We start from the raw sequence: 21,261 nt of genomic DNA on the forward strand, positions 1-21,261 counted from the left end.
AATACATGCTTTGAAATGATGGCACATACATTACTGGTAGGTGTGTAAAGGGATGGAGTCTGAGCAGATCACATATGTATGGGTGTAAATTATAAAATAAACTAATCTACACTGGTATTTAAAAATTATGGGTGTGGACATTTATACCTACTCCAAGTTAGGGGTAAGTGTCTGCACCTAGAAGATGGATGCGATTTCCTCCACTTGTACTAGAATTTCTAAAGACAAAGTAGGTGTCTATATATCTTTATAAAATTGGCCTAAAATTGGCACCTGCAAATAGACCTTATGCTAGATACCTCCTTGTTGTTTTTCTTTCAACTTTTTAGTATAATACCAGGATGTAAGGCTTAATGTAGTTCAAGGTGCTCATGGTCATCTTATTGTAGTTTCCTCACCAAATCCATCATTTTCAAAGAAGAGGGTTGATGGGAAATTATTAAAATAATTTGAAAGGGACTGGATTAAAAACATGATTACCATTCATTAGGTGTGACTCAGTAGAATTTGCTTGTAGCTTCTGTACGTGATGTAATGCATTTGTAACTCAGAAAAAAACGACGGCTTAATCCCATCCTGTGCCATCATGTATTGTCTCTTGCTGTTCTATGTACATTGTCAATGTTGTACAATGGGATAATTATTATAATGTCTTCTCAGGATGTTTTGCTTCATAATTTCTGGAGTCTCATTTAAAAACGTTTAGATTACTGCCAACTTGGCAGAAAATAATGCTCTAGATATAAAGAAAGACCCCGGGGTGGGGTGAATACATTTCCAGAAAGAACTAAAGCATATTAAAGACCTGGAGACACAAAGGATATTTGAGATCTTTTTATCATTGATTTCCCCCTTCACCCCCCCCCCCCCCCCCCCCCATGTATTCTCTTCCCTCTCCTTTTTTTTTTCCTTTCTTGCAAATATATTGTAACATTTTTTATATGATTTAATTTTTTTATGTCTGGAAGTGAACATTCCAGTACTTACCATAATGCACTTTGAGAAGTGGGTATGAAGGTAGTAGCACAATCATAAAAATAGGAGATACAAGGAAAACTCTCACTGAAGGTCTTCAATAATATTGGCAATAAAGGCATGGTTTTTTTAGCTGTCTTTTTTTTTCCATTTCTCCTTTTGGTATTACAGTTATTTTTATTAATATTTTTCTCTTGAGGTCAATCATCAGTATCTTCCTTTTTTTTTTTTTAATGTTCCTGACCAGTTTCAAAGCAGAATTTAAAAATGACTATTTTATTCTACACTTCTGTCCCGATATGTTTCTCTTGATGCATCATTTTTACTGCATGCCTGAGAAATGTGAATGTATGTTTTGAAAGATATCTGCACAGGCAAACTTTTCTCTCTACTGCTATCATGGTCCTCTCACTGTGGGCTGGTCATGAAAGCATGAAAATAGGGAAATTAAAAAAAAATTAAGACTAAGGGACCCTTTTTACAAAGGCGCGGTAGGGCCGCAGGAGCCCGGCGGTAGTTCTGAAGTTGGTGTGCACAGCTTCCCATGGTAGAAAATGACCACATTGCCCCACACTGCCCAAATACTGCAGAGTTAGCAAATGAGCCCTTACCACAAAGTAAATAGGAGGCAGTAAGGGCTCACATGGTAAACGGCCAGGTTCTAATTTCAGACTTAGCGCCTGACCATTACTGCTGAAAATAGAAATTAGGCTTTTTTGCAGATGCACTAAAAGGTGTCCTGAGCGCATGGGAAAATCACCCACTAAAAGTAGCTCAGGCCATTTTTTTAGCGCACCTTTCTTAAAGGACCCCTTAAGCTGCATGTTACAGACACAAAGCTGGACTGCATTTGTTTGGAGATATGCCAGGAATGGCAGTAAGAACCATTTCCCCCCAAATAAGAGGCGCAGACAGGAAATACATTGACGAGTTGGAGAATGAGAGAGCAGAGCGGAACTGAAATTAAATAGAGTCCCAGAAAACAACAAGGCAAGTGATCTGCCTTTTGACAGTAGACCATTCATCAATTGCTGGGCGTCGTATAGAATACGCTGGTTTGTGGTGTCTATGCTGGTTTTTTATAAAAGAAATTCCTTTTATCCTTGTCCTGATACATTATTTATTACCGCTCCTATTCAGTGAAGATATAGACTAGCTCCTGACGCAACCTTATTGTTGGGCGAAACACGGCCTGTGTCGGGCATTTGTCTTACATACGGTATCTTCAATAAAGTTTTTTGGATATTATATTGATCTGCTAGTTTGTTTTCCACACTGAAATTAAATAGGGCAGTACTCAGCCAGTGGTGATCAGCATTTCTTTAAACCAGTGGAGTAGCCATGGGGGGCCTTGGGGGCCTGTCCCCCCCAAATTGGATTTGGGCCCCTGAATTGCTGGTTTGGCTGGTGGGGGTCCCCAAGCCCCTCCAGCAGAAGCCTTACTCCAACACTGCCACTGCACTGCCTGCCCTGCTCCCCCACCCTCGCACGCATGCTCGGCTTTAGTGAAATTGAGTGAGGCGTCACAAGATTAATTTCATTAAAACCGAACATGCACGCCAAGGCAGGAAGTAGAGCAGGTGGCGTGTGGCAGTGAACAGCGCTGGAGGAAGGTTTCTGCTGGTGGAGTTTGGGACCCTTGCCAGCCAGGGTACGTGGCGGAGAGACAGGGCAAAAAGTGCTCCCCCCAGTTTGAGCTCAGGCCCCCCCCTAAAATTGAGGTCTGGCTACATGCCTACTTTAAATGCTGGCTGCAGCTGGCTCAATTATCCCCAGGCATTCAATGCCATCCCCCTAACCAGTTGCCATCAGCAGTACCCAGGTAGCTCCTGGCTTTGCTCTGACTTTGCCTTTGGGCTGCCCGAGCCCTAGCCAGAGAGTGTCATGGTATGATTTTGTGCCACTGAATATCCTGTGTGATCCCTGTCAGCGATAGTTAACTGTGTAGGAGCTTCTCCTATCCAGTTAACTGATACTCAATATCAACCCCAAGTCAAAAAGTTTCAACTTAGAGGAAGTTATAGGAAGGACGAAGGAAAACACCGCGAATATTCATTCTAAAAAAAAAATTCAATGAGGCTTGTAGAACCATTGAGGCATTAATTTAAACATGGTTGGGTTTTCTGATTGAATGGTTTTAGCCAATACCTAAAAAAAAAAAAACCACCCCAGATAATAATAATTTTTTAAAAATTCCATTAGGTGTTTATTGGATAAACACTGGGGAAAAAAAACGCTTCACCTAGTACGTCTGTCACCCTCTCGCCTGGACTGATTTGTATCCTCCACTCAGTCTTTGTGCTTTGTCTATGTTAATGACTCCTGAGAGATACAAACATATATATGTTTCTTTCCACTGGAAAAGATATCAACAATCATGTTTCTGGCATGAAAATTGATTTATTTTTGTACCTTCAACCCCCCCCCCCCCCCCCCCCCGCCTTTTCAATTACTTGAAAAATAAACACAGAGACATAGAAGTTTCTGAGAAATCAGGGAATAAAGGCCAGGAAAAAATAAGATCTGGAATATATTTATACTCTCTATTCCTTTATTTTCCAAGTCATTTTATGATGTGTATGATATATTTTTATATCCATTGTCTTAAAGAACATACTTTATGTTTTAATTAGCAAACTAGTGTGTACTGAAAGAGCATTAAAATATTGCAGGTGTTGACGTGAGCCCAGTTTCCACAGAGACGTGGGAATGTCTCCCAATGTGAATTGTACATTGTAACTCTTTTTTTAGGCCTTGTGGGTATAGTGTGTAATCAAGTCTGTGGAAATAAATAAATCTGTGCCTCTCTCCTGCTGTTTCCTATGGGCCTGCCTAATGAGGAAAGGTTGATTTCTTCCATGCAGTAAATCCAATGACAATATGCTTCTTTTTTTTTTATATATATAAACATTTATTTGTGATTCTTTGAACTTGTGTGAAGTAAACGGAAAGTTAAATATTTCTTTAGATACTTAGCGGCCCGTTTACTAAGGCGCACCAAAAAATGGCCTGCGCTGTTGTAGGCAACTGTATCAGATGCGCGCAGGTCCATTTTTCAGCACGCCTGCAAAATAAAAAGTCTTTTTTTCCCCAAAAAATGGACACGCGGCAAAATAAAAATTGGCGGGTCCATTTTGGGCCTGAGACCTTACCGCCACCCATTGACTTAGTGGTAAGGTCCAACGCGTTAACCGGGCAGTAATCATCACTGCCAGTTACACCCAGTTAGCGCCATGTGGTGGAAGATAATATTTTCTGCCGCACGTATTGCGCACACGTAAAAAATTTGAATTACTGCCCGGGGCATGCGGTATCCTGGAGCTAGTTCTAATTTGATGCATGTTGTATGTGAGTAGGCCCCTACTCATGTTAGTAAAAGAGCCCTGTAATTCCTGGTGCATGTATGCAGAAAACCTGAACAATGAGATTCAGGGAATATACCCACTTAGACATTGATAATAAACTTATGTTTGCTTCCTTTTAATTTTTTTGTTTTTGTTTTTGTTTTTTGCAGCAGCCGCTTGAAAGGAAAGACAGCCAAAACAGTTCCCAGCATAGTGTTTCTAGTAACCGTAGCACACATACTGCTTCCCCCATCCATAGCACTCAGGTGCTTCCCGACTATCCAGCCAACGAAACCCCAGTAGTAGACCAAGGGGATTGCACTGAGCAGAAAAAACCAGATCCATTCAAAATCTGGGCTCAGTCTAGAAGTATGTATGAAAGTCGACGTAAGTATTTGTCTAGACCTTGGTTATTATAATATTCACTATAATAAGCGTTATAATATAACTCTTCATATTTTTACTAGCATCTTCATTTGGGGTACAAAAGATACAATTGACCTATTTTTTTTAAACGGACAGATATAAATTAGGTACTGAAAGAAAGCTGCAAAGATAAGTGTATTAGATATACTTGACATAGAAATCAATTTGGTGCTAGCCTCACTGACGATCCAAAAGATTTCTTTTCTGTATTAACATATTCCTTCATCCATGCCAGTCCTAGTCCACATTAGTGCGAATATATCCTCCCTCCAACAGGGGGAAACCCACTATATATGCTGGTGCAACAAAAAGCCTGTCAGTATTTCCGGATTTCCTCTATCTCCAGCAGATATGGTGACTAGTGCAGCAGGTAAAGAAAGATTGCTGAAAGTTCACGTAGCCTTGGACTTCACCAGTGGGCAGGCAGAGCCTGGATACTTTAGGGTGCTGTTTGCCTATACTCTTACTCTCCCTTTCCCCCTGGGGGCTTTGAAAGATGCCAGTAAAACTAGGGTTACTATACTTCTGGATTTTGCCGGACATGTCCCCCTTTTCAAGGGACTGTTGGGAGTCCAGGCGTTTTTTTTTCCAGCCTGCCCATTTTTCCGGGTTTCTGGACAGGTAGATTGGCTGGCTGGCTGGTTAGCTGGTGGACGGGCCTCAGGATGCCCCCTCCGAAATGTACCTCAACGCACCCTGGTGGTCTAGTGGTGGCCTTTTCTAGGCATGAAAGAACCAAACTCTTTCCTGTCTGCTGTCGCTGGTTCAGAATGGCTGCCGAGACTTCAAGCAGCAGCCTCGCGAGACTTCCGCAGAAGACTTGCAAGGCCACCACTTGAAGTCTTGGCAACTATTTTGAAGTGGTGGCAGCATGGACAAGAAAGAGTGGGATTCTTTCCTGACCTGAAGAGGCCACCACTAGACCACCAAGGCACATAAAAGTACCTTAGGGAAGGGTATCCTGACTCAGGGTGGGAGGGGAGGTTAATGTTTGGATAGAGTCAGGTGAGTGGGTGGAGGGAGGGAGGGGGCTGTAAAAAAATGGATTGAGTATGGATGGGTGGGTGGGTGGAGGGAGTGGGCTGTAAAAAAAAAAAAACAAGTGGATGGAGTGTGGTGCAAGGAAGGAGGGGAACTAGAAAAAAGATTGGTGAGGGGGAGGGACGGACATGGGAGGAAGGGAAAAGAAGGAAATTCAGCAGAAACCCAAATAGTGGCAAGATTCCATGCGATGGATTAAAGAGAAAAGAAAAAACATTTTTTGTTTTTGGGATTTCTCCTGATGAAGGTTGCGAAACAGTGGGGTCCCTTGCTGTCGAGAAAGTTTGAATAACATTGTGAATGAGGATGATTGAAGAAAACTTGAAGGATAACGCGAATGTGCTAGATTGTAAGCTCAGACCCACTTGAAAGATCAGTATGAGAAATCAATACTGATCTCAAGAACTTTTAGTAAGTGTGACTGTTAAGATTAAGGCATCCCCTTGAGAGACCACTATCACGATTTGTGAATCTGGATTATGCACGACTTTAAAGGAGCGACAATACAACAATTCAAGCTAAGTTATTGATTTTTTGAGCTTCTTAGTCACTGCCATGTGATAAGTGAGTGTTATAGTATTTGTGTTGTGGTTGATGCCTTTGATATTCTTCAGTTCACTATTTTTCAAGAAAGTTCAGTAATGGATACTGTAATTTTTCAGATCCATCAATATTCATGGTAGAAGGGTGTGGAGACTTTGACCTTTGCTTGATATTGTAAGATACTCCGCCTTCCGTTTTTTGTTCACAGAATTTTTTCTCCCGTAAGTGTGCATTGTTTGGGAGTTTTTTGACTTCTGTGAGTTTTTTCGGAAGGCGGTAGGAGCCTATGATGTTGGCCATTTCAGTGGAGTCCTAATGAGAGGTTCCCTGGGCTGTTGAGGTTATTTTATATTTATATATAAAAATTTAGTTTTGGTCAAAGTCCTACGTCCAACTATTGAGTGAATAAAAGAGTGACATTTAGGATTTTTGATAAGATTCCATGCTAGCGATCCCAGGGCAAGCAGTAGCTTCCCCATGTCTGTCTTAATGGCAGACTATAGACTTTTCCTCCAGGAACTTGATCAAACCTTTTTAAAACCCAGATTCGGCAATTATTGCCATTTAGTGCTGACAATTGGTTGTTATCAGGCAATTATCACTGGCTTGTTAGTCAATTAAGTTACGTGCTGATTTTTAAATCCAGTTTAGCGGCTGTGTTTGGCCGCGTGAAAGCATGGGATGTCCTTGGCTGGTTTAAAGTCTGAATATAGACTTAGCCGGGTATCTTTAAACAGCCCAAAATAAACCGGATAGTCAGTGCTGGTCTCTGAAAATGGCACGGCATTGAATATCCGGATTCAGTGCTGACCGCAGGAATTAGCCAGTCTAAATCCCATGCTCTGAATATCAGCTCCATAATTTCTAATGTTTTAATTAATGTTGGTATGATGATTTATATTTAACTCTGGAGCCTAGGTCTCCTGTTGGCTATGTATGTCTTGTGTTGTCTTTACTCACCTGTGTATAGGTCTTGTTTCATACTGTAAACCACTTTGATATACCACTATCAAATATAATTTATTGAATAAAATGAAGCTTGAAAGTTAATTTTACCTGCAGTAAGGAGAAGCACTCCTGAGGGGATGAGGATTTGTTAATATGCTTGTTTTCTTTACTTGGAAAAAGTGCCTATGAAAAAACAAAATACAGATTTGCATAGATACTGTTGCCTTTCATAATGAGGCGTTGGGTAAACAGACTTTGCCAGATACATGAGCATTTTGAAACCTGTCCTCTTAAAAGGCATAGTCAAGTCAGTTTCTATATTTTTACATGGGAGAGTATTTTTTCATTCATTAAATTAGCACTTGTCCCTTAGTCCAAGGCAGCTTTGAACTTTGCAATAATATTTATATAAGCGTATCCAAATCTGTATCAATCAAAATTTAAATGAAAATAGCAGATACATATTAAGTCTTGAAAAAATATTAATGGAATCTGGCCATGCCAGCTTGGCATTGAGCTAGTCTGAAGGCGGTGAAAAATTATACTTTACACATGCTAGATAATTCAGAAACGGGCAACTTTTTTTCAGTTGTGTCTTGGTTCTGGTTTTCCTGGCCCAGCATCAAAGGACATAAGACAAAGAATCGGGAACATTTAGTAACGCAATTGTATTGACAAATTTAAACATATTAAACGCTCCATTCAGTCTCATGATGCCATTAAAACATTTGGAAACCAGTAGGAGTATCCTTTATTACAATATACCTCCAGTATCCATGTCTGAATTAACTTATGTAATAAAGAGGCATATTTTCAAAGCACTTAGCCTTCCAAAGTTCCATAGAAACCTATGGAACTTTGGAAGGCTAAGTGCTTTGAAAATATGCCTCATAGGTAAAGGGTCAAGGGTCATGGATTTTGATATATCACCCATATGGTTTGCATACATTATATGCATGTACTTTCTCTGTCCATAGTGGGTGACTTGCCTAGTGTCACAAGGGGTTTTTGCAGCTACACTCAAAGCTGTTTACATAGTATATAGAGGTACTTATTTTGTACCTGAGGCAGTGGAGGGTTAAGTGACTTGCCCAGAGGCACAAGGAGCTGCAGTGGGAATCGAACTCAGTTCCCCAGGATCAAAGTCTGCTGCACTAATCACTAGGCTACTCCTCCACTAGCAGCATTCCATGTAGAAGCCTTCCCTTGCAGATCAGCAACGCAGCCGCGCAGGCTTCTGTTTCTGTGAGTCTGACATCCTGCAGGACGTCAGACTCACAGAAACAGAAGCCTGCACGGCTGCGTTGCTGATCTGCAAGGGCAGGCTTCTACATGGAATAGCAACATTCCATGTAGAATCTCCAATAGTAGGAACATTCCATGTAGGATCTCAAATAGTAGCAACAGAATCTCAACTTCCATCTAGAATCTCAAATAGAGAAAGGGAAATGGGACTTGATATACCGCCTTTCTGAGGTTTTTGCAACTACATTCAAAGTGGTTTACATATATTCAGGGACTTATTTTGTACCAGGGGCAATGGAGGGTTAAGTGACTTGCCCAGAGTCACAAGGAGCTGCAGTGGGAATTGAACTCAGTTCCCCAGGATCAAAGTCCACTGCACTAACCACTAGGCTACTCCTCCACTAGCAACATTCCATGTAGAATCTCAAATAGAGAAAAGAAATGGGACTTGATATGCCACCTTTCTGTGTTTTTCCCAACTACATTCAAAGCAGTTTACATAGTATATACAGGTACTTATATGTATCTGGGGCAATGGAGGGTTAAGTGACTTGACCAGAGTCACAGGAAGCTGCAGTGGGAATTGAACTCAGTTCCTCAGGATCAAAGTCCAATGCATTAACCACTTGTCTACATGCTAAGCCCATTTCATAGCTCAGCTTACTAAAAGGGCCCCTTTTTTTAAAGGTGTGCTAGCGGATTTAGTGTCGCTAATGAATTATTGTGCGTTGTGTCACGTAGCCCATAGCTATACAATAGTGTATCTAATCTAATAATTTGCTCCTCCAACGTTCCAATGAGGCTACCTGCGTTCATAGCCATCTCCTGACATCACTCTCCCACAGTGGTGTCTGCATGCCTGACGTCAGGAGATGTTACTGTGGTTGCCTCTGTCTCACTGTCTTCGAACTCTGCATCGATGCCGTTCTCCGCAACCCCACGTCCCTCTCGCTTCCCACGCAGGTATCGGTGCCAGTCGTTCCATCTTCACTTACCAAGTCAGGGTTATGGCGGCCGCCAGCAGCGGTAAAAGGCAGAACCACAGCTGAGAGAGAGAAAAGGGCCGAGCCTGCACACCTTTTACCGCTGCTGCTGGTGGCCGCCGTAACCCCAACGAGGTAAGTGAAGATGACTTTCAAACTTCATAGGGAGGGGGCCTGGAACTGGAAGAGAGGAAGGGAGGGACAACGACACTGGACCTGGGAGGGAAGGGGGACCCTGGAACTGGGAGAGAGGAGGGAGGGAGGGGATGACCCTGGAACTCGAAGGGAGGGAGGGGACAACCCTGGAACTCGAAGGGAGGGGGGTGGCACACACTCTGTCTCATACACACACACTCGTACCCAGTCTCACTCTCTCTCTGTCACACACACTCGTACATTCACTCTCTCGCTCTCTCTCACACACTCTCTCTCAAACACACACTCCGAGGAAAACTTTGCTAGTGCCCCTTTAATTTCTTTCAGAAATGGGCCTTTTTTACTAGTATCTTAGTAAAAATAAATCCCTTAATATGTGTTAAATCAGTGTAGCATGCGCTAAGTATTTAATGCACACTAACAACTACATTCCTATTAGGCGCTATATTCCAGGTCTTGCTTGTTTTATTATATCTATAAAATTAGATAACCTAACAAATTTGCTTATAAAGGGTCCAATGCCCAAAGGCAGCCGTAAAATACAGCTTCCTGGGTAAAACGGAGTTGCAAACAGCGATCAATGCACAAAGAGGATTGCATGCAAATGAGGTGCGCAGATCCCCTGTTGTGCATCGGTCGCTGTTTAAGACTCGAAGCTGTCAAATGCATTTGACAGCTTGTGTAAAAATCCTTGGTTGTCTGCCTCTCGAACCCCGCACCCTCTGATCCCCCTTACCAATATCAGCTTCCTTGAAACAAGTCCCTGGTGATCCAGTCGACCCTGCAATCTCTGTGCCTCCCACCCCCCCCTGAAAACAATTCCCTAGTGGTCCACTGGACCTGCACCCCAGCAGATATTTACCCTGGTGGTCCAGGGGACACCTCTGCCACCCTCTCCTTCCTTGCCTATACCTTAAAAATGTTGGCAGGAGCAACACCTCCTGCATCGGGCCCCACTGCTGCTAAAATGGCAGTGCCCAGCCCCTGCCCGGTGCATTCTGGGATGCATTGAGCGGTAATAAGCACCATATAACAAAAACTAGGTCAACAGGGTAAATCTCTGCTGGGGTGAAAGAGGGTGTAGGGGGTTAAGCCCAGGTCCATCGGACCACCAGGGAATTGTTTCAGGGGGTGCAGGGTGTACTGGACCACCAGGGAATTGTTTTGGGAGGCAGAGGGTTCATGATCTACTGGACCACTGGAAATTGTTTCAGGGGGGCTCGTCAGAAGGGGAGAGGTTTGGGAGCACAAGCAGACAGCCTTTGCAGCTGCCTGCCTGTGCTTCCATAGTCCATACTCTCCGACAGCTCCAGAGCAGCCATAAAATTTTCTCAGTAAAGCTAGGTGCTCTGGAGCTGTGCATCGCCCGGAATACTCATTAGAATATTAATGAGCTCAGTGTAATTTATTTGCATGAGTTTTTCGGTGGCTACTATCCTTCACACGTTAGAGCCGCAGAAAAGCCCTCTATGCATTACTGGCTAAATAACTTTTGCATTAGACACGCTTAACTTTATGCACCGACAATTATGCCCACTAAAAATCAGGTGTAAATGCTACCACCTTAAATTAGGCACAGTTCAGCTGAATTCTGTATGTACACACTTAAAACGTGGGAACACCCCTGGCGGGGCCCCCATATATTAATGCACATTAAGATTTATATGTGGATCGTTATAGAATACAGTTAGTCCATAAATCCTAATTAAGGCCAATTAGCACCAATAATTGGTTGTTAGCAGCTAATTATTGGCACTGATTGGCTTGTTAAACAAGTTGCGAATGCAAATCGGCTACAGATGCTGATTTGTCTGCACAACTTTAGTCACCGTTTATAGAATCAGGGGATAATGTGCACATAATTATTAGACAAGCTTGATGACGTGGACTTATTGGGGGGGGGGGCAATATTCAGGTATCCCATGGAGTATGGGTGCTGTGCATTCAGTACACATTATCCCCATGATTACCCCTATATAGGTAATTTTCAAAGAAAAATTACCCAGGTATTTTCCGCTAACTATTTTTGAAAAGAGTAATACATGGAGTTGAAGCATCTGTATATTTTTTTCACCTGCTATGTATTTTGGCTGTTGGAGAAAAGAAGAAGGTAAAAGGTTTTTTTCCCCTCTCCTTTACATAGGTACACTTTTGTTTTTTTAACCCAGCTAAATGTATGCACGTTGTAGAACCAACTGCATATTTACAGATGCTCTAAGAAGAGACATTTACTTATTGGTTTTAGTTTAGAGCTCATTATAAAACATAAAAAAGCAAATGAATATGTGGAAAAAGCAAGTGAAATGATTGTATTAAAACGTTATTAATGACAATGTAAAAGTGTAAATTTTAATATGCAGTTTAGGCTTTCTCGGATTATAATTCATACTGCTTCTTAAAGGTAAAGTGTTATATTCAGCAATTTAAAAAAATTGTTGGGGCATTTAGATTTCCATATATAATTATATATTCTAATACAAATCTGATATGGCCTTGTGCATCTCATTGTAACTTTTTTTTGGTGTAATTATCCTTTTTAATTACAGTTCCAGATTATCAAGAACAGGATATCTTTTTATGGAGAAAAGAAACTGGGTTTGGATTTCGAATTCTGGGTGGGAATGAGCCTGGAGAACCTGTAAGTGCTTCATATAAAAAGGATACTATTTTATATAGTGACTCGCAAAATAAAATCGGGGAAAACAAACCATACATGTGTCTGAATTTGGAGTGTGTTTCCTAAAGTGATCTTTTAATGCATCTTGATTTCCCACTGTATTTAGCAACCTATGGTATCTCGGTCCTGCTGATTTAAACAGAAGAATGTTGCTTGCGAACCAAGTCGCAAGTGGTGTTATTCCATCAGCCTGGGAGTATCGGGCTGCAGAGTTGTGGTCCAGTGCTCCCAGGCTGGCAGAGCAGGGTCCCCCCCCCTCAAAAGCATTAGAGTTCCCTCCCCCAGCTGAAGCTCCCTGACCACCCTGACCCTCCACTTACCACCCCCACCCTTCACCCCCTCTCCTACATCCCACTTCCTAGATAGCCCTCGACCCCCTCAAAGGGCTACCTTTTAACCATTGGTGGTCCAGGAAGGGTCCTCAGGCAGGAGCTATGCCCAGTTGTTCCTGCCCAGTCCGGCACCAGTCACAAAACGACACCCCTAACAGTAGTCTCATGCGATTACCGCAAGGGATCATGTTTATACAGAAATATGACCCCCTAGAGGTAGTCATGCCATTTTGTTTCCAGCACTGGAGTGGACAGGAGCGATTGGACCCTTGGACCTGCAGGTTTGCATCTTGTGGGGGGATGGGCTGGGCTTGAGTTGGGTACCCTGCAGGACGGGAGCATTGGGCTATGGCTTTGTGACCCAATTCTCTTGAGCAGTGAAATAACCTCAGCAAAAAGCTAGGATTATTTTACCAGATTTTTTGGCATGAACACAACTCCCAATATATAACTGCAAGCTGCGTTAGGGTGTTTGCATAGTAATGAGATGCAAAACATGTATTTGTGTATTTTGCATCTCATTATAGTGTAACCCGTGGTGACTTAAATATCAGCACAGTAAATTAAACCAAGCCGCATTAGGGCCCTTTAAGTGCGTTAAGGGGCAAATAGTGCGACTTAAAGCCAAATGTGCTTTTCATACATATGGATTGAACTGTTGCTTTAGTGCTTCTCAGCCTGAAATTTAATAACACAAAAAATAAACGTCCTGTTTCACAATCAAATTTCCTGTTAAGCCTTATCTATAGTGATTTTTTTTTTTATGTGTTTTCTTGAACAATGTCGTTCAAAGCATGGAATTGTGTCTCAATCAAATACGAAAGAAGTGAAAAAAAAAAGTTGTCATCCAGGGTACCACTGTTTTGGGAAGCATGAAAGTTGCCCTTTAAAGAAATGGAAGTTAATGTTCCAACCTTAGCTGAGTCAAAGACCAATACACTGAAAAAGAAATCATGTAATATTCATACCTTTGATTTCCAGCATTTTATATTTGTAAAACAGTTTTCTCATTACTAAAGCATACATTTCACCAGTGCTGGTGTATAAAAATCTTGTGATGCTTTTTTTTTCATTACACCGATGTGCACCGAAGTTTATTTTATCTATATGGTTACTTCAAAGAGAGTAATTTATTTAAACACGTTTTTGATACGATAATCCTTTTATCAACAGATTTACATTGGCCATATTGTGCCAGTGGGTTCTGCTGACGCTGATGGCCGCTTGAGATCTGGTGATGAACTCATTTGTGTAGATGGCACAGCGGTGGTTGGAAAATCTCACCAACTTGTAGTGCAACTTATGCAACAAGCTGCTAAGCAAGGACATGTTAACCTTACTGTAAGGCGCAAAGTGGTATACACAGGTATGTGTTCATAACATCAGTTAAATATAGCCAAAGTTCACCAGAAATGTATGCTTAATACTTGACTCATTTATGGCAGAGTTCTTTACTGTAAGGCCTGCGAGCTCATGGCAGCCTCATTGGCCCTAAGTAAGGCGCTCTGACCCTCTTTTCCAATAAGCACTCTAATCTCACCTTCTCCAGGTGTTTGCCACCAAGGTTGCTTCCTTAACAGTTGTTGTGTCTTTTACCTGAACTGCATGGCTGTCAATGAGTTTGAGTTATACGTTGCTCAAATTCTTAAGCTAGTGTTGTGACAGCAAACACCAGTGCATAACACTCACCGTGCTCCCCGTTACCCTTTCATAACAAATTAACGACACACACCAACTGAGCGGCAAATAACTGGGATGCAGCTTTATTTACAATGTCCATTGAAAACATCAACTCATGAAAATATACTAAATTACCAGAACAGTAATCAATTCTAAAGCATTGAACCCGAGCTTGTTTGGGATAATGTGGGGTATAAATGTCATAAATAAATAAAAGCAGCTAGGCGGTGTCGAACTAGCTTCATAAACATTGCACAGAACTTTCACCACTCGACAAGTCTGCAGTGACGCGGGACCTTCAAAACACTTGCGGCGGTGTCGCACATGAGCGGGACATTATCATGCTGAACGTGCAAATTCCCCTGTTCTTAACCAACCCCCATTATAAAGAATGACCCCAATTCTTCTGCCACAAATGAAAGCCGTGACCATGCCGACCCCATTAACCCATCCACACCTTTCAACCCCAAGTAAAGAACCATGACCAAACTCTACAGGGTGGGAGGAGACGGGAGGCTGCAAACAAACGACTCCACTCCCGCCCCAAACCTTCCTCATACAGACTACCCACTATCCCACCAAAAATTCTTTTCAACTCTCTCCCGCTAGCCTCTCCCCTCCTCATTCCAACTTCCATGCCCCCACCAATCCACCTTCTCTTGCTACCGCACGTCACCCACAGCTTTTTAATTCTACCTTATGACTCCCCACCCAATCCCATCTATTCCTCCCCCCCCCCCCCCCCCCAATCTTGCACAGCCTGGTTTGGCTGCTGTTATCATCCTGCAGCTCCAGGGCTGAAAGATTCATGTACCAGGAAGCTCAAACCCATTACCTTAAGTGACTGTCCTTGAGGTTCATTGGAATGTCGGGGGGGGGGGGGGGGAGTGTGTATGTGTTTCTCTCAGAGAAAGAATATGTGTTTGTGTTTCACAGAGAAAGAGAGAAGAATGTAAATGTGTCTGAAAGAGAATTTGTGTGTTTCAAAAACAGAGAGAGAGTGAAAGAATTTGAAAGTGACTTAGAGAGGAAAGTTTGTTTCTCACAGAGAGCGAGAGAATATATGTGTATGTGAGGATGAGAGAGCACACGTGTGTTTCTCAGTCTGAAGCCTCTGGCTTAGAGAAGACTGGGCACGTCAAGTGAAAAAGTAGCCCGTGAACTTTCTCTGGATGAAACCAAGTAGTTGTATTTTTCTAGCATTTTTGTTTAAAGATAAATTAATACCTTGCATGAACTTCGCTATTGAAGATATAGAAAATAACTGTATTGATATTACACTTTTCAAATTATTTGACACTCATAATGATATATCTATGGAAATCTCCCAAGAGTGACACTAAAATGATTTTTCAATCTTAACAAAGTTATCTTGGCTTGCTTTGTAGTAGAAGAGTCAATGTCTTCATATTCCTCCATTGACATTTTAACCACATCTTAATGGGTTTCCAGAAAACTTCCTTTGCATTTGCTTTGGTTTGCTTTCACAGCCTAGTAATTAGATCTCAATAACCTCAGAATATTTGGCTTTCAGTTTACTGCAGTTGTGCCAAGTAATTTTGTCATTACAGTACCCCATGTTATTAATATTGCCATGAAATCTAACATGGGAATAGTGGTAGGGTGGGAGTCCTCATAGGCCTGAATTGTGAGTAGATGCATTACAGTGTTCCATTCAGATACTTTAATAGAAATTGTTTACCATTGGTATAACCAGTCCTAATAATGGATAATATAACATATTTATTTATTGGGATTTATTAAATGCCTTTATGAAGAGATTCACCCAAGGCAGTGGCATAGCCACAGGTAGGCCTGGGTCCACCCAAAATTATGGCACCCTTTTTAAGTCTGGCGTGGATCCCCAAGCCCTAGCAGGTAGAAAGGGCCTCTTCTGGCAGCTGGAACAATCCTGTACTCAATGTGCCACTGCTGTGCCAGGCCCCCCCCCCCCTTCTGCACATGCTCAGTTTGCACATACGCGTGGGGGTGGCAGCGGGGACACACAGAGAGTAGTATGGGAGTGTTCTGGCTGTGTGTTGCAGAGTACAGGATTGCTCCAACTGCCAGAAGAAGCTGTCTTTAGCTGGCAAGGCTTGGGGATCCCCACCAGCTCGGGTACTCATTGAGTTGAGGAACATGGGAAAATTAGTGTTCCCACCCAATTTGGACTCAGACCCACCCAAAATATCACATCTGGCTGTGCCCATGATCCAAGGTGATGTAGAGCAGGTACAGTTTAACATAAACAGAAAACCAAGAAGTAGGGGTGGACCTCTTGAGGCCTCTGTCCTCTACACAGAATCTTCAGATTCCTTCCTGTCGTCATTTTCGCCTTACTACGATTTGCCACGGCTCCAACTCTTTGGAATTTGCTTCCACCTGACCTCAGCCTTGAGAGTTCACTGTGACAGGGTTCAAATCTAAATTGAAAACGTATCTGTTTCTTCAAGCTTATGGCCCTTGAAGCTGCTTTTTGTTCCTCATCTGGAGCAGAGAGAACTGCTTTTGTTTCCCCTCCCCTATCCCTTCCCTCTTTGTTCCCTTTCTTCTCCTGTTTGTACTTTTAGTTTTGGTTTTCCTCTTTCCTGTCCATTATTGTAGATCTTTTCATGGATATTCTTGATTTTATCCTTTGATTGTAAATCACCTTGATAGGCTTCCTCTAAGGCAGTATATCAAATTTTATAATAAACTTAATCAATAGAAATAAAATAAAACATAGAAAAGAAAATAAATACCTTATTTTCTTTTCTCTGTTTTCTTTTCTATCACTAATTGTCTCATCTCTAGGCTTTATTACTATTTTTTTCCATATTTTTTCAGATTTTCAGTATGTATTTTACATAGTAGCAGCGTCAGTCAAGATTTCTGGGTAAAAGGTGTGTTTGGTATTTTTTTTTTTTAATATTTCAGTTCCAAAATCAGAAAATGAGGTCCCAGCATCCCCCGCTTCTTCTCATCACAGCAGCAATCAGCCTGCTTCTCTGACCGAGGAAAAACCTACTCCCCAGGGCAGCCAAAACTCCTTGAGCACAGTCAGCTCAGGCAGCGGCAGCACCAGTGGAATTGGCAGTGGTGGTGGAGGCGGCGGCAGCGGAGTCGTCAGCACTGGAGTGCAGCCGTACGATGTCGAAATTCGCCGTGGTGAAAACGAAGGTTTTGGATTTGTCATTGTGTCTTCAGTGAGCAGACCAGAGGCGGGAACAACTTTTGGTAAGTATTTGTAATGAAGTTTGGTCCGTGATCTTATCACATCATTTTTTTTTAATGCAGTATTTTAGCATAATGAAAATTTACATGGTGCTGTTTCGTTGAAGACTTTGCTTTTAGTTTAGAAGTACCAAAATCAAATGACTAATGTTTCTAAATGAGTCATTTAGCAATTTTAGCTAATTAACATTCTAATTGTAGGATGAATGTACACCACTTAATAAGTGTTTACTTCAAAAGCTTTGTTCTGTACTAAACAAATAGGTGGGATAACATTTATGCTGAACAGCAGCTATGCTTAGCAATTACTGGGTTCTCTCTCAGTGAAATTTTGCAGTAGTGTATGAAGTAACTCTCCATCCCCACTAGGTTTCCTGTCAGTGATAAAATGAGAAATGAAGAGGAGCACAGACAAAAAAAAAAAAAATATATCAGGAGGAGGAGGTGTCAGAAAATAACAGTTAAAACAGGCGCGCTAGGGTTTTTAGCGCGTGGTAAGAATTAGCACATGCTAACTGTGTAGATGCCCATGGGAATATTATGGGCATCTACACGGTTAGCGCGTGCTAAAAAAACACTAGCGCGTCTTTGTAAACAGGACCTTAATTTTATATTTATTTATTTAACACATTTATACCCCGCATTTTCCCACTAGTCGCAGGCTCAATGTGGCTTACACAATACCGAAGGGCAGACTACAGTTCAGTAAAATACAGTTAAACAATGTAAAGTAAGGTAGTGATCGTATAGGTATCGTATAAAACAACAAAGATAATAAAAGATCAATAAGGTCCAAAAATTTTACTGTGACAAAAAAGCAGTAACTTAAGTTGAGTCTGGAGGATACGCCTTCTGGAATAAGGATGTCTTCAATAATTTCCTGAAATTTTAGATGGTTCTGAGTTGATTTTAAGAATTTGGGCAATGCATTCCATAGCTGTGTGCCAATGAAGGAGAAGCTAAACTACAGTTTGGGCTCACTGCATTAATATAGTTACCAATGGTCATATTTAACAGCTCGCCTGTATTTATTTATTAAGATTTATTATCACTGTGTTAAAGAAATTCACCCAAGGCAGCGCACAGCAAGAATAACTTGGACGCAGGCAATACGTGACGAAGGATGTGCTAGAAAATGGGCTTAGCACGCCCTAATGTGGGGCTTTCCCCACACGCTAAGTCCATTTCTAGCGTTCCCATAAATCCAGTTATTTCTTTTTCTGACTATGTGTTAATGTTGGCATTAGTGCACAGCTATTGAAAAAATTTAATATGGGAGCCAAAAAAACCCCATTTATTTAGGAGACGCTAAGGGCTCCCACATTAAGTCAGCATATACGGTTAGCGCTAATGTCGGCGCATTACCTAAATAGCGCTTCCATGCCCTTCTCCGCGCCTGACATGCCCCCTTCAAAAAATTAAAAAATAAATACTGCACAGTTAGTGTATGCAGATGTGAAAACTAACACAAAATGCTTTAATACATCCTGCATTAGACCATTTTTCCCCGCAGTAAGCGTGCATTAGTGCTTAAAAGGTCCCCTAAAGCTGTAATGGAACTGGAACTTAGGACACTTCCACCTTATTACAATTTGTATACCACTACAAGGTGTACGTTTGAATTTATAGAAACATATAACAGAGAGTCCCTACATCTTGGAGCTTAAAATCTACTCAAGACAGACACACGAGCAAGGCACAGAGCAAACGCATATAAGGGTCTCTGACTTACCACGGTAGGACCATGATAGAACAGATCTATATCTGGGAGGTTCGACATATCTTAAGAGTTAATGTAAGGAAAGAAACAACCAGTGAAGTGAGATTTTCACAATATTTAAAGTCAAACCTGCAGCTGAAAAGCAGCTTCCAGTCTCCAGCCTGTTGGCTTTTCTCAGCTAGTTTAGCATTTTGACTTTGCTGTAGTCGTAATGGAAAGAGAGATGAGTTGTTTTTCAGCTGCTATGTAGGAATGTTAAGATGTCCTTACTAGAAGGAATCTGTATTTTTCAAAAGCTATTCTTTATCAAGATTTCACAATGACTAAAACTATTTTATTCTGCTTAGATATGCTTGTTTATGCTATGCAGTGCTTGCTGATTTCCTATACTTCTGCTCCTTTACTAAATGGTAATCTTATGGCTTTCCCTACTGTTCCTTTCATTGCTAATGAAAGAAACAACTTGCAGTTGCTTACATATTCAGCCTTAAATGCATGTGGGTGGCCAAGGTGATTCTTATTCCTTTCTAGATGTATAAAAATGATTGTCTCTTTCTGTGTCGAGAGAACAAAACATTGGCAAGCACTTGTGCAGCAGCTGACGTAGGTTACAGCACAGCTAGCGTCATTTCTGCAAAATCATAATGAAAGAATTGCATTTTATATTGCCACATTAACTTGTGCTTTAGTAATGAAGTGGATTTGGATTGTTCGATGTAGTCTATGCAGCTTATACTTGACCCTAAGGACTGTGTTATCAAGACATACACACTCTTACAAAATTAAATATATAAAGTATTTGTTCCGAGAACATCAAGTGACCTGATATAAGAGTTAATTAACTGTTGCCTGACCAGTAATTCTTGTAGCAACAGTTTCTGATATTTGCATCATCAGATTTCCTTTTCTGCTTTAGTTCTTGATGTATATATAATGAAATGACAGAAATGATTTTTCTTAAATAATTCTTCTTCCACTATGTTTAAAATAGTATAATACACTGCCAAATTTATTCAGCAATGGAAAAGATATTCAGCCCTATAGAAGGAATGGTAACCTCCTGTGGTAAAATTGACCCATGCCTCTAGGTCAGAGGTTCTTAACCTAATCCTCGAGACACAGCCAGTGAATATTCATGAGATAGGTTTAGATATAATGGAGGCAGTACATGCAAATGTTTCTCTTGCATATTCATTGTAGATACCTTGAAAACCAGACTGGCTTGGTGAGTCCTGAAGACTGAGTTGAGAACCCCTGCTGTAGGTTCAGCCGATATGATTCTCTCAGTTACTACTCTGTCCTTGGAGTCCATATTTTCCAGTGCTGCTGCTTTTGGCAATGCTGTTTGTCCTGTGTATAAATCCGCAGCCAGCCTAGCATATATGTTAGTTCTACTTTTTAAACAATCAAGTAACAGTGATTTTGGACTAGATTCAGTAAATCACATGGGGAAAAATTCTACATTGAGCGCTATTCTATAAAGGGTATCTGCACTTTACAGAATAGCGCCTAATCTGTGCCTAACTTAAGGCGCTGATCAGGCGTATTCTATAAAAATGCATATAACGCATAGGAACACTCTCGAAATGCCCCCTTGAAATTGCATGCTATAGGTGTTATACGCACATTGTTATAGAATATGATGTGTGTGTAACTCCCAATTAAGGCCAATTAACACCAATAATTGGTGGTTATTATCCAATTATTGGCGCTGATTGGCCCATTAATTAAGTTGCTCATGCAAATCGACTGTGCATGCTGATTTGCTTGTGCAACTGTAGACATCGTATATAGAATCTGTGAGTTTATGTTCCTTAAACATTTCTTTTTTTTAAAAAATTCTTCACAAACTTCTTATTTGTAATATGCCCAGAATTCTTATGGAACTGAGCAGAATATAAATCTATAGAATAGTGTAGACTTTTCATCTCTGTCATGCTCTTGTAAAGCTCTGTATTAGCATATAGTGTTTCAAATA

The 21,261-nt window shown here is 41.3% G+C and overlaps 1 protein-coding gene across 26 annotated transcripts in view; it reads left to right on the forward strand.

The window, feature by feature from the left end:
* Positions 1–21,261, forward strand: part of MAGI1 (membrane associated guanylate kinase, WW and PDZ domain containing 1) — a 526,393-nt gene that overhangs the window by 474,868 nt on the left and 30,264 nt on the right. For 24 of the 26 annotated variants that reach the window (XM_030205202.1, XM_030205208.1, XM_030205204.1 and 21 more), the window contains 4 exons: positions 4,490–4,706; positions 12,208–12,299; positions 13,844–14,036; positions 17,267–17,566. In XM_030205202.1, coding sequence (XP_030061062.1) covers positions 4,490–4,706; positions 12,208–12,299; positions 13,844–14,036; positions 17,267–17,566 — 802 coding nt within the window. The remainder of the gene's footprint in view (positions 1–4,489; positions 4,707–12,207; positions 12,300–13,843; positions 14,037–17,266; positions 17,567–21,261) is intronic. The other 2 variants (XM_030205206.1, XM_030205215.1) reach the window with 1 other exon arrangement.

The sequence above is a fragment of the Microcaecilia unicolor genome, chromosome 6 (assembly GCF_901765095.1).
Source record: "Microcaecilia unicolor chromosome 6, aMicUni1.1, whole genome shotgun sequence".
Classification (NCBI taxonomy): Eukaryota; Metazoa; Chordata; class Amphibia; order Gymnophiona; family Siphonopidae; genus Microcaecilia; species Microcaecilia unicolor.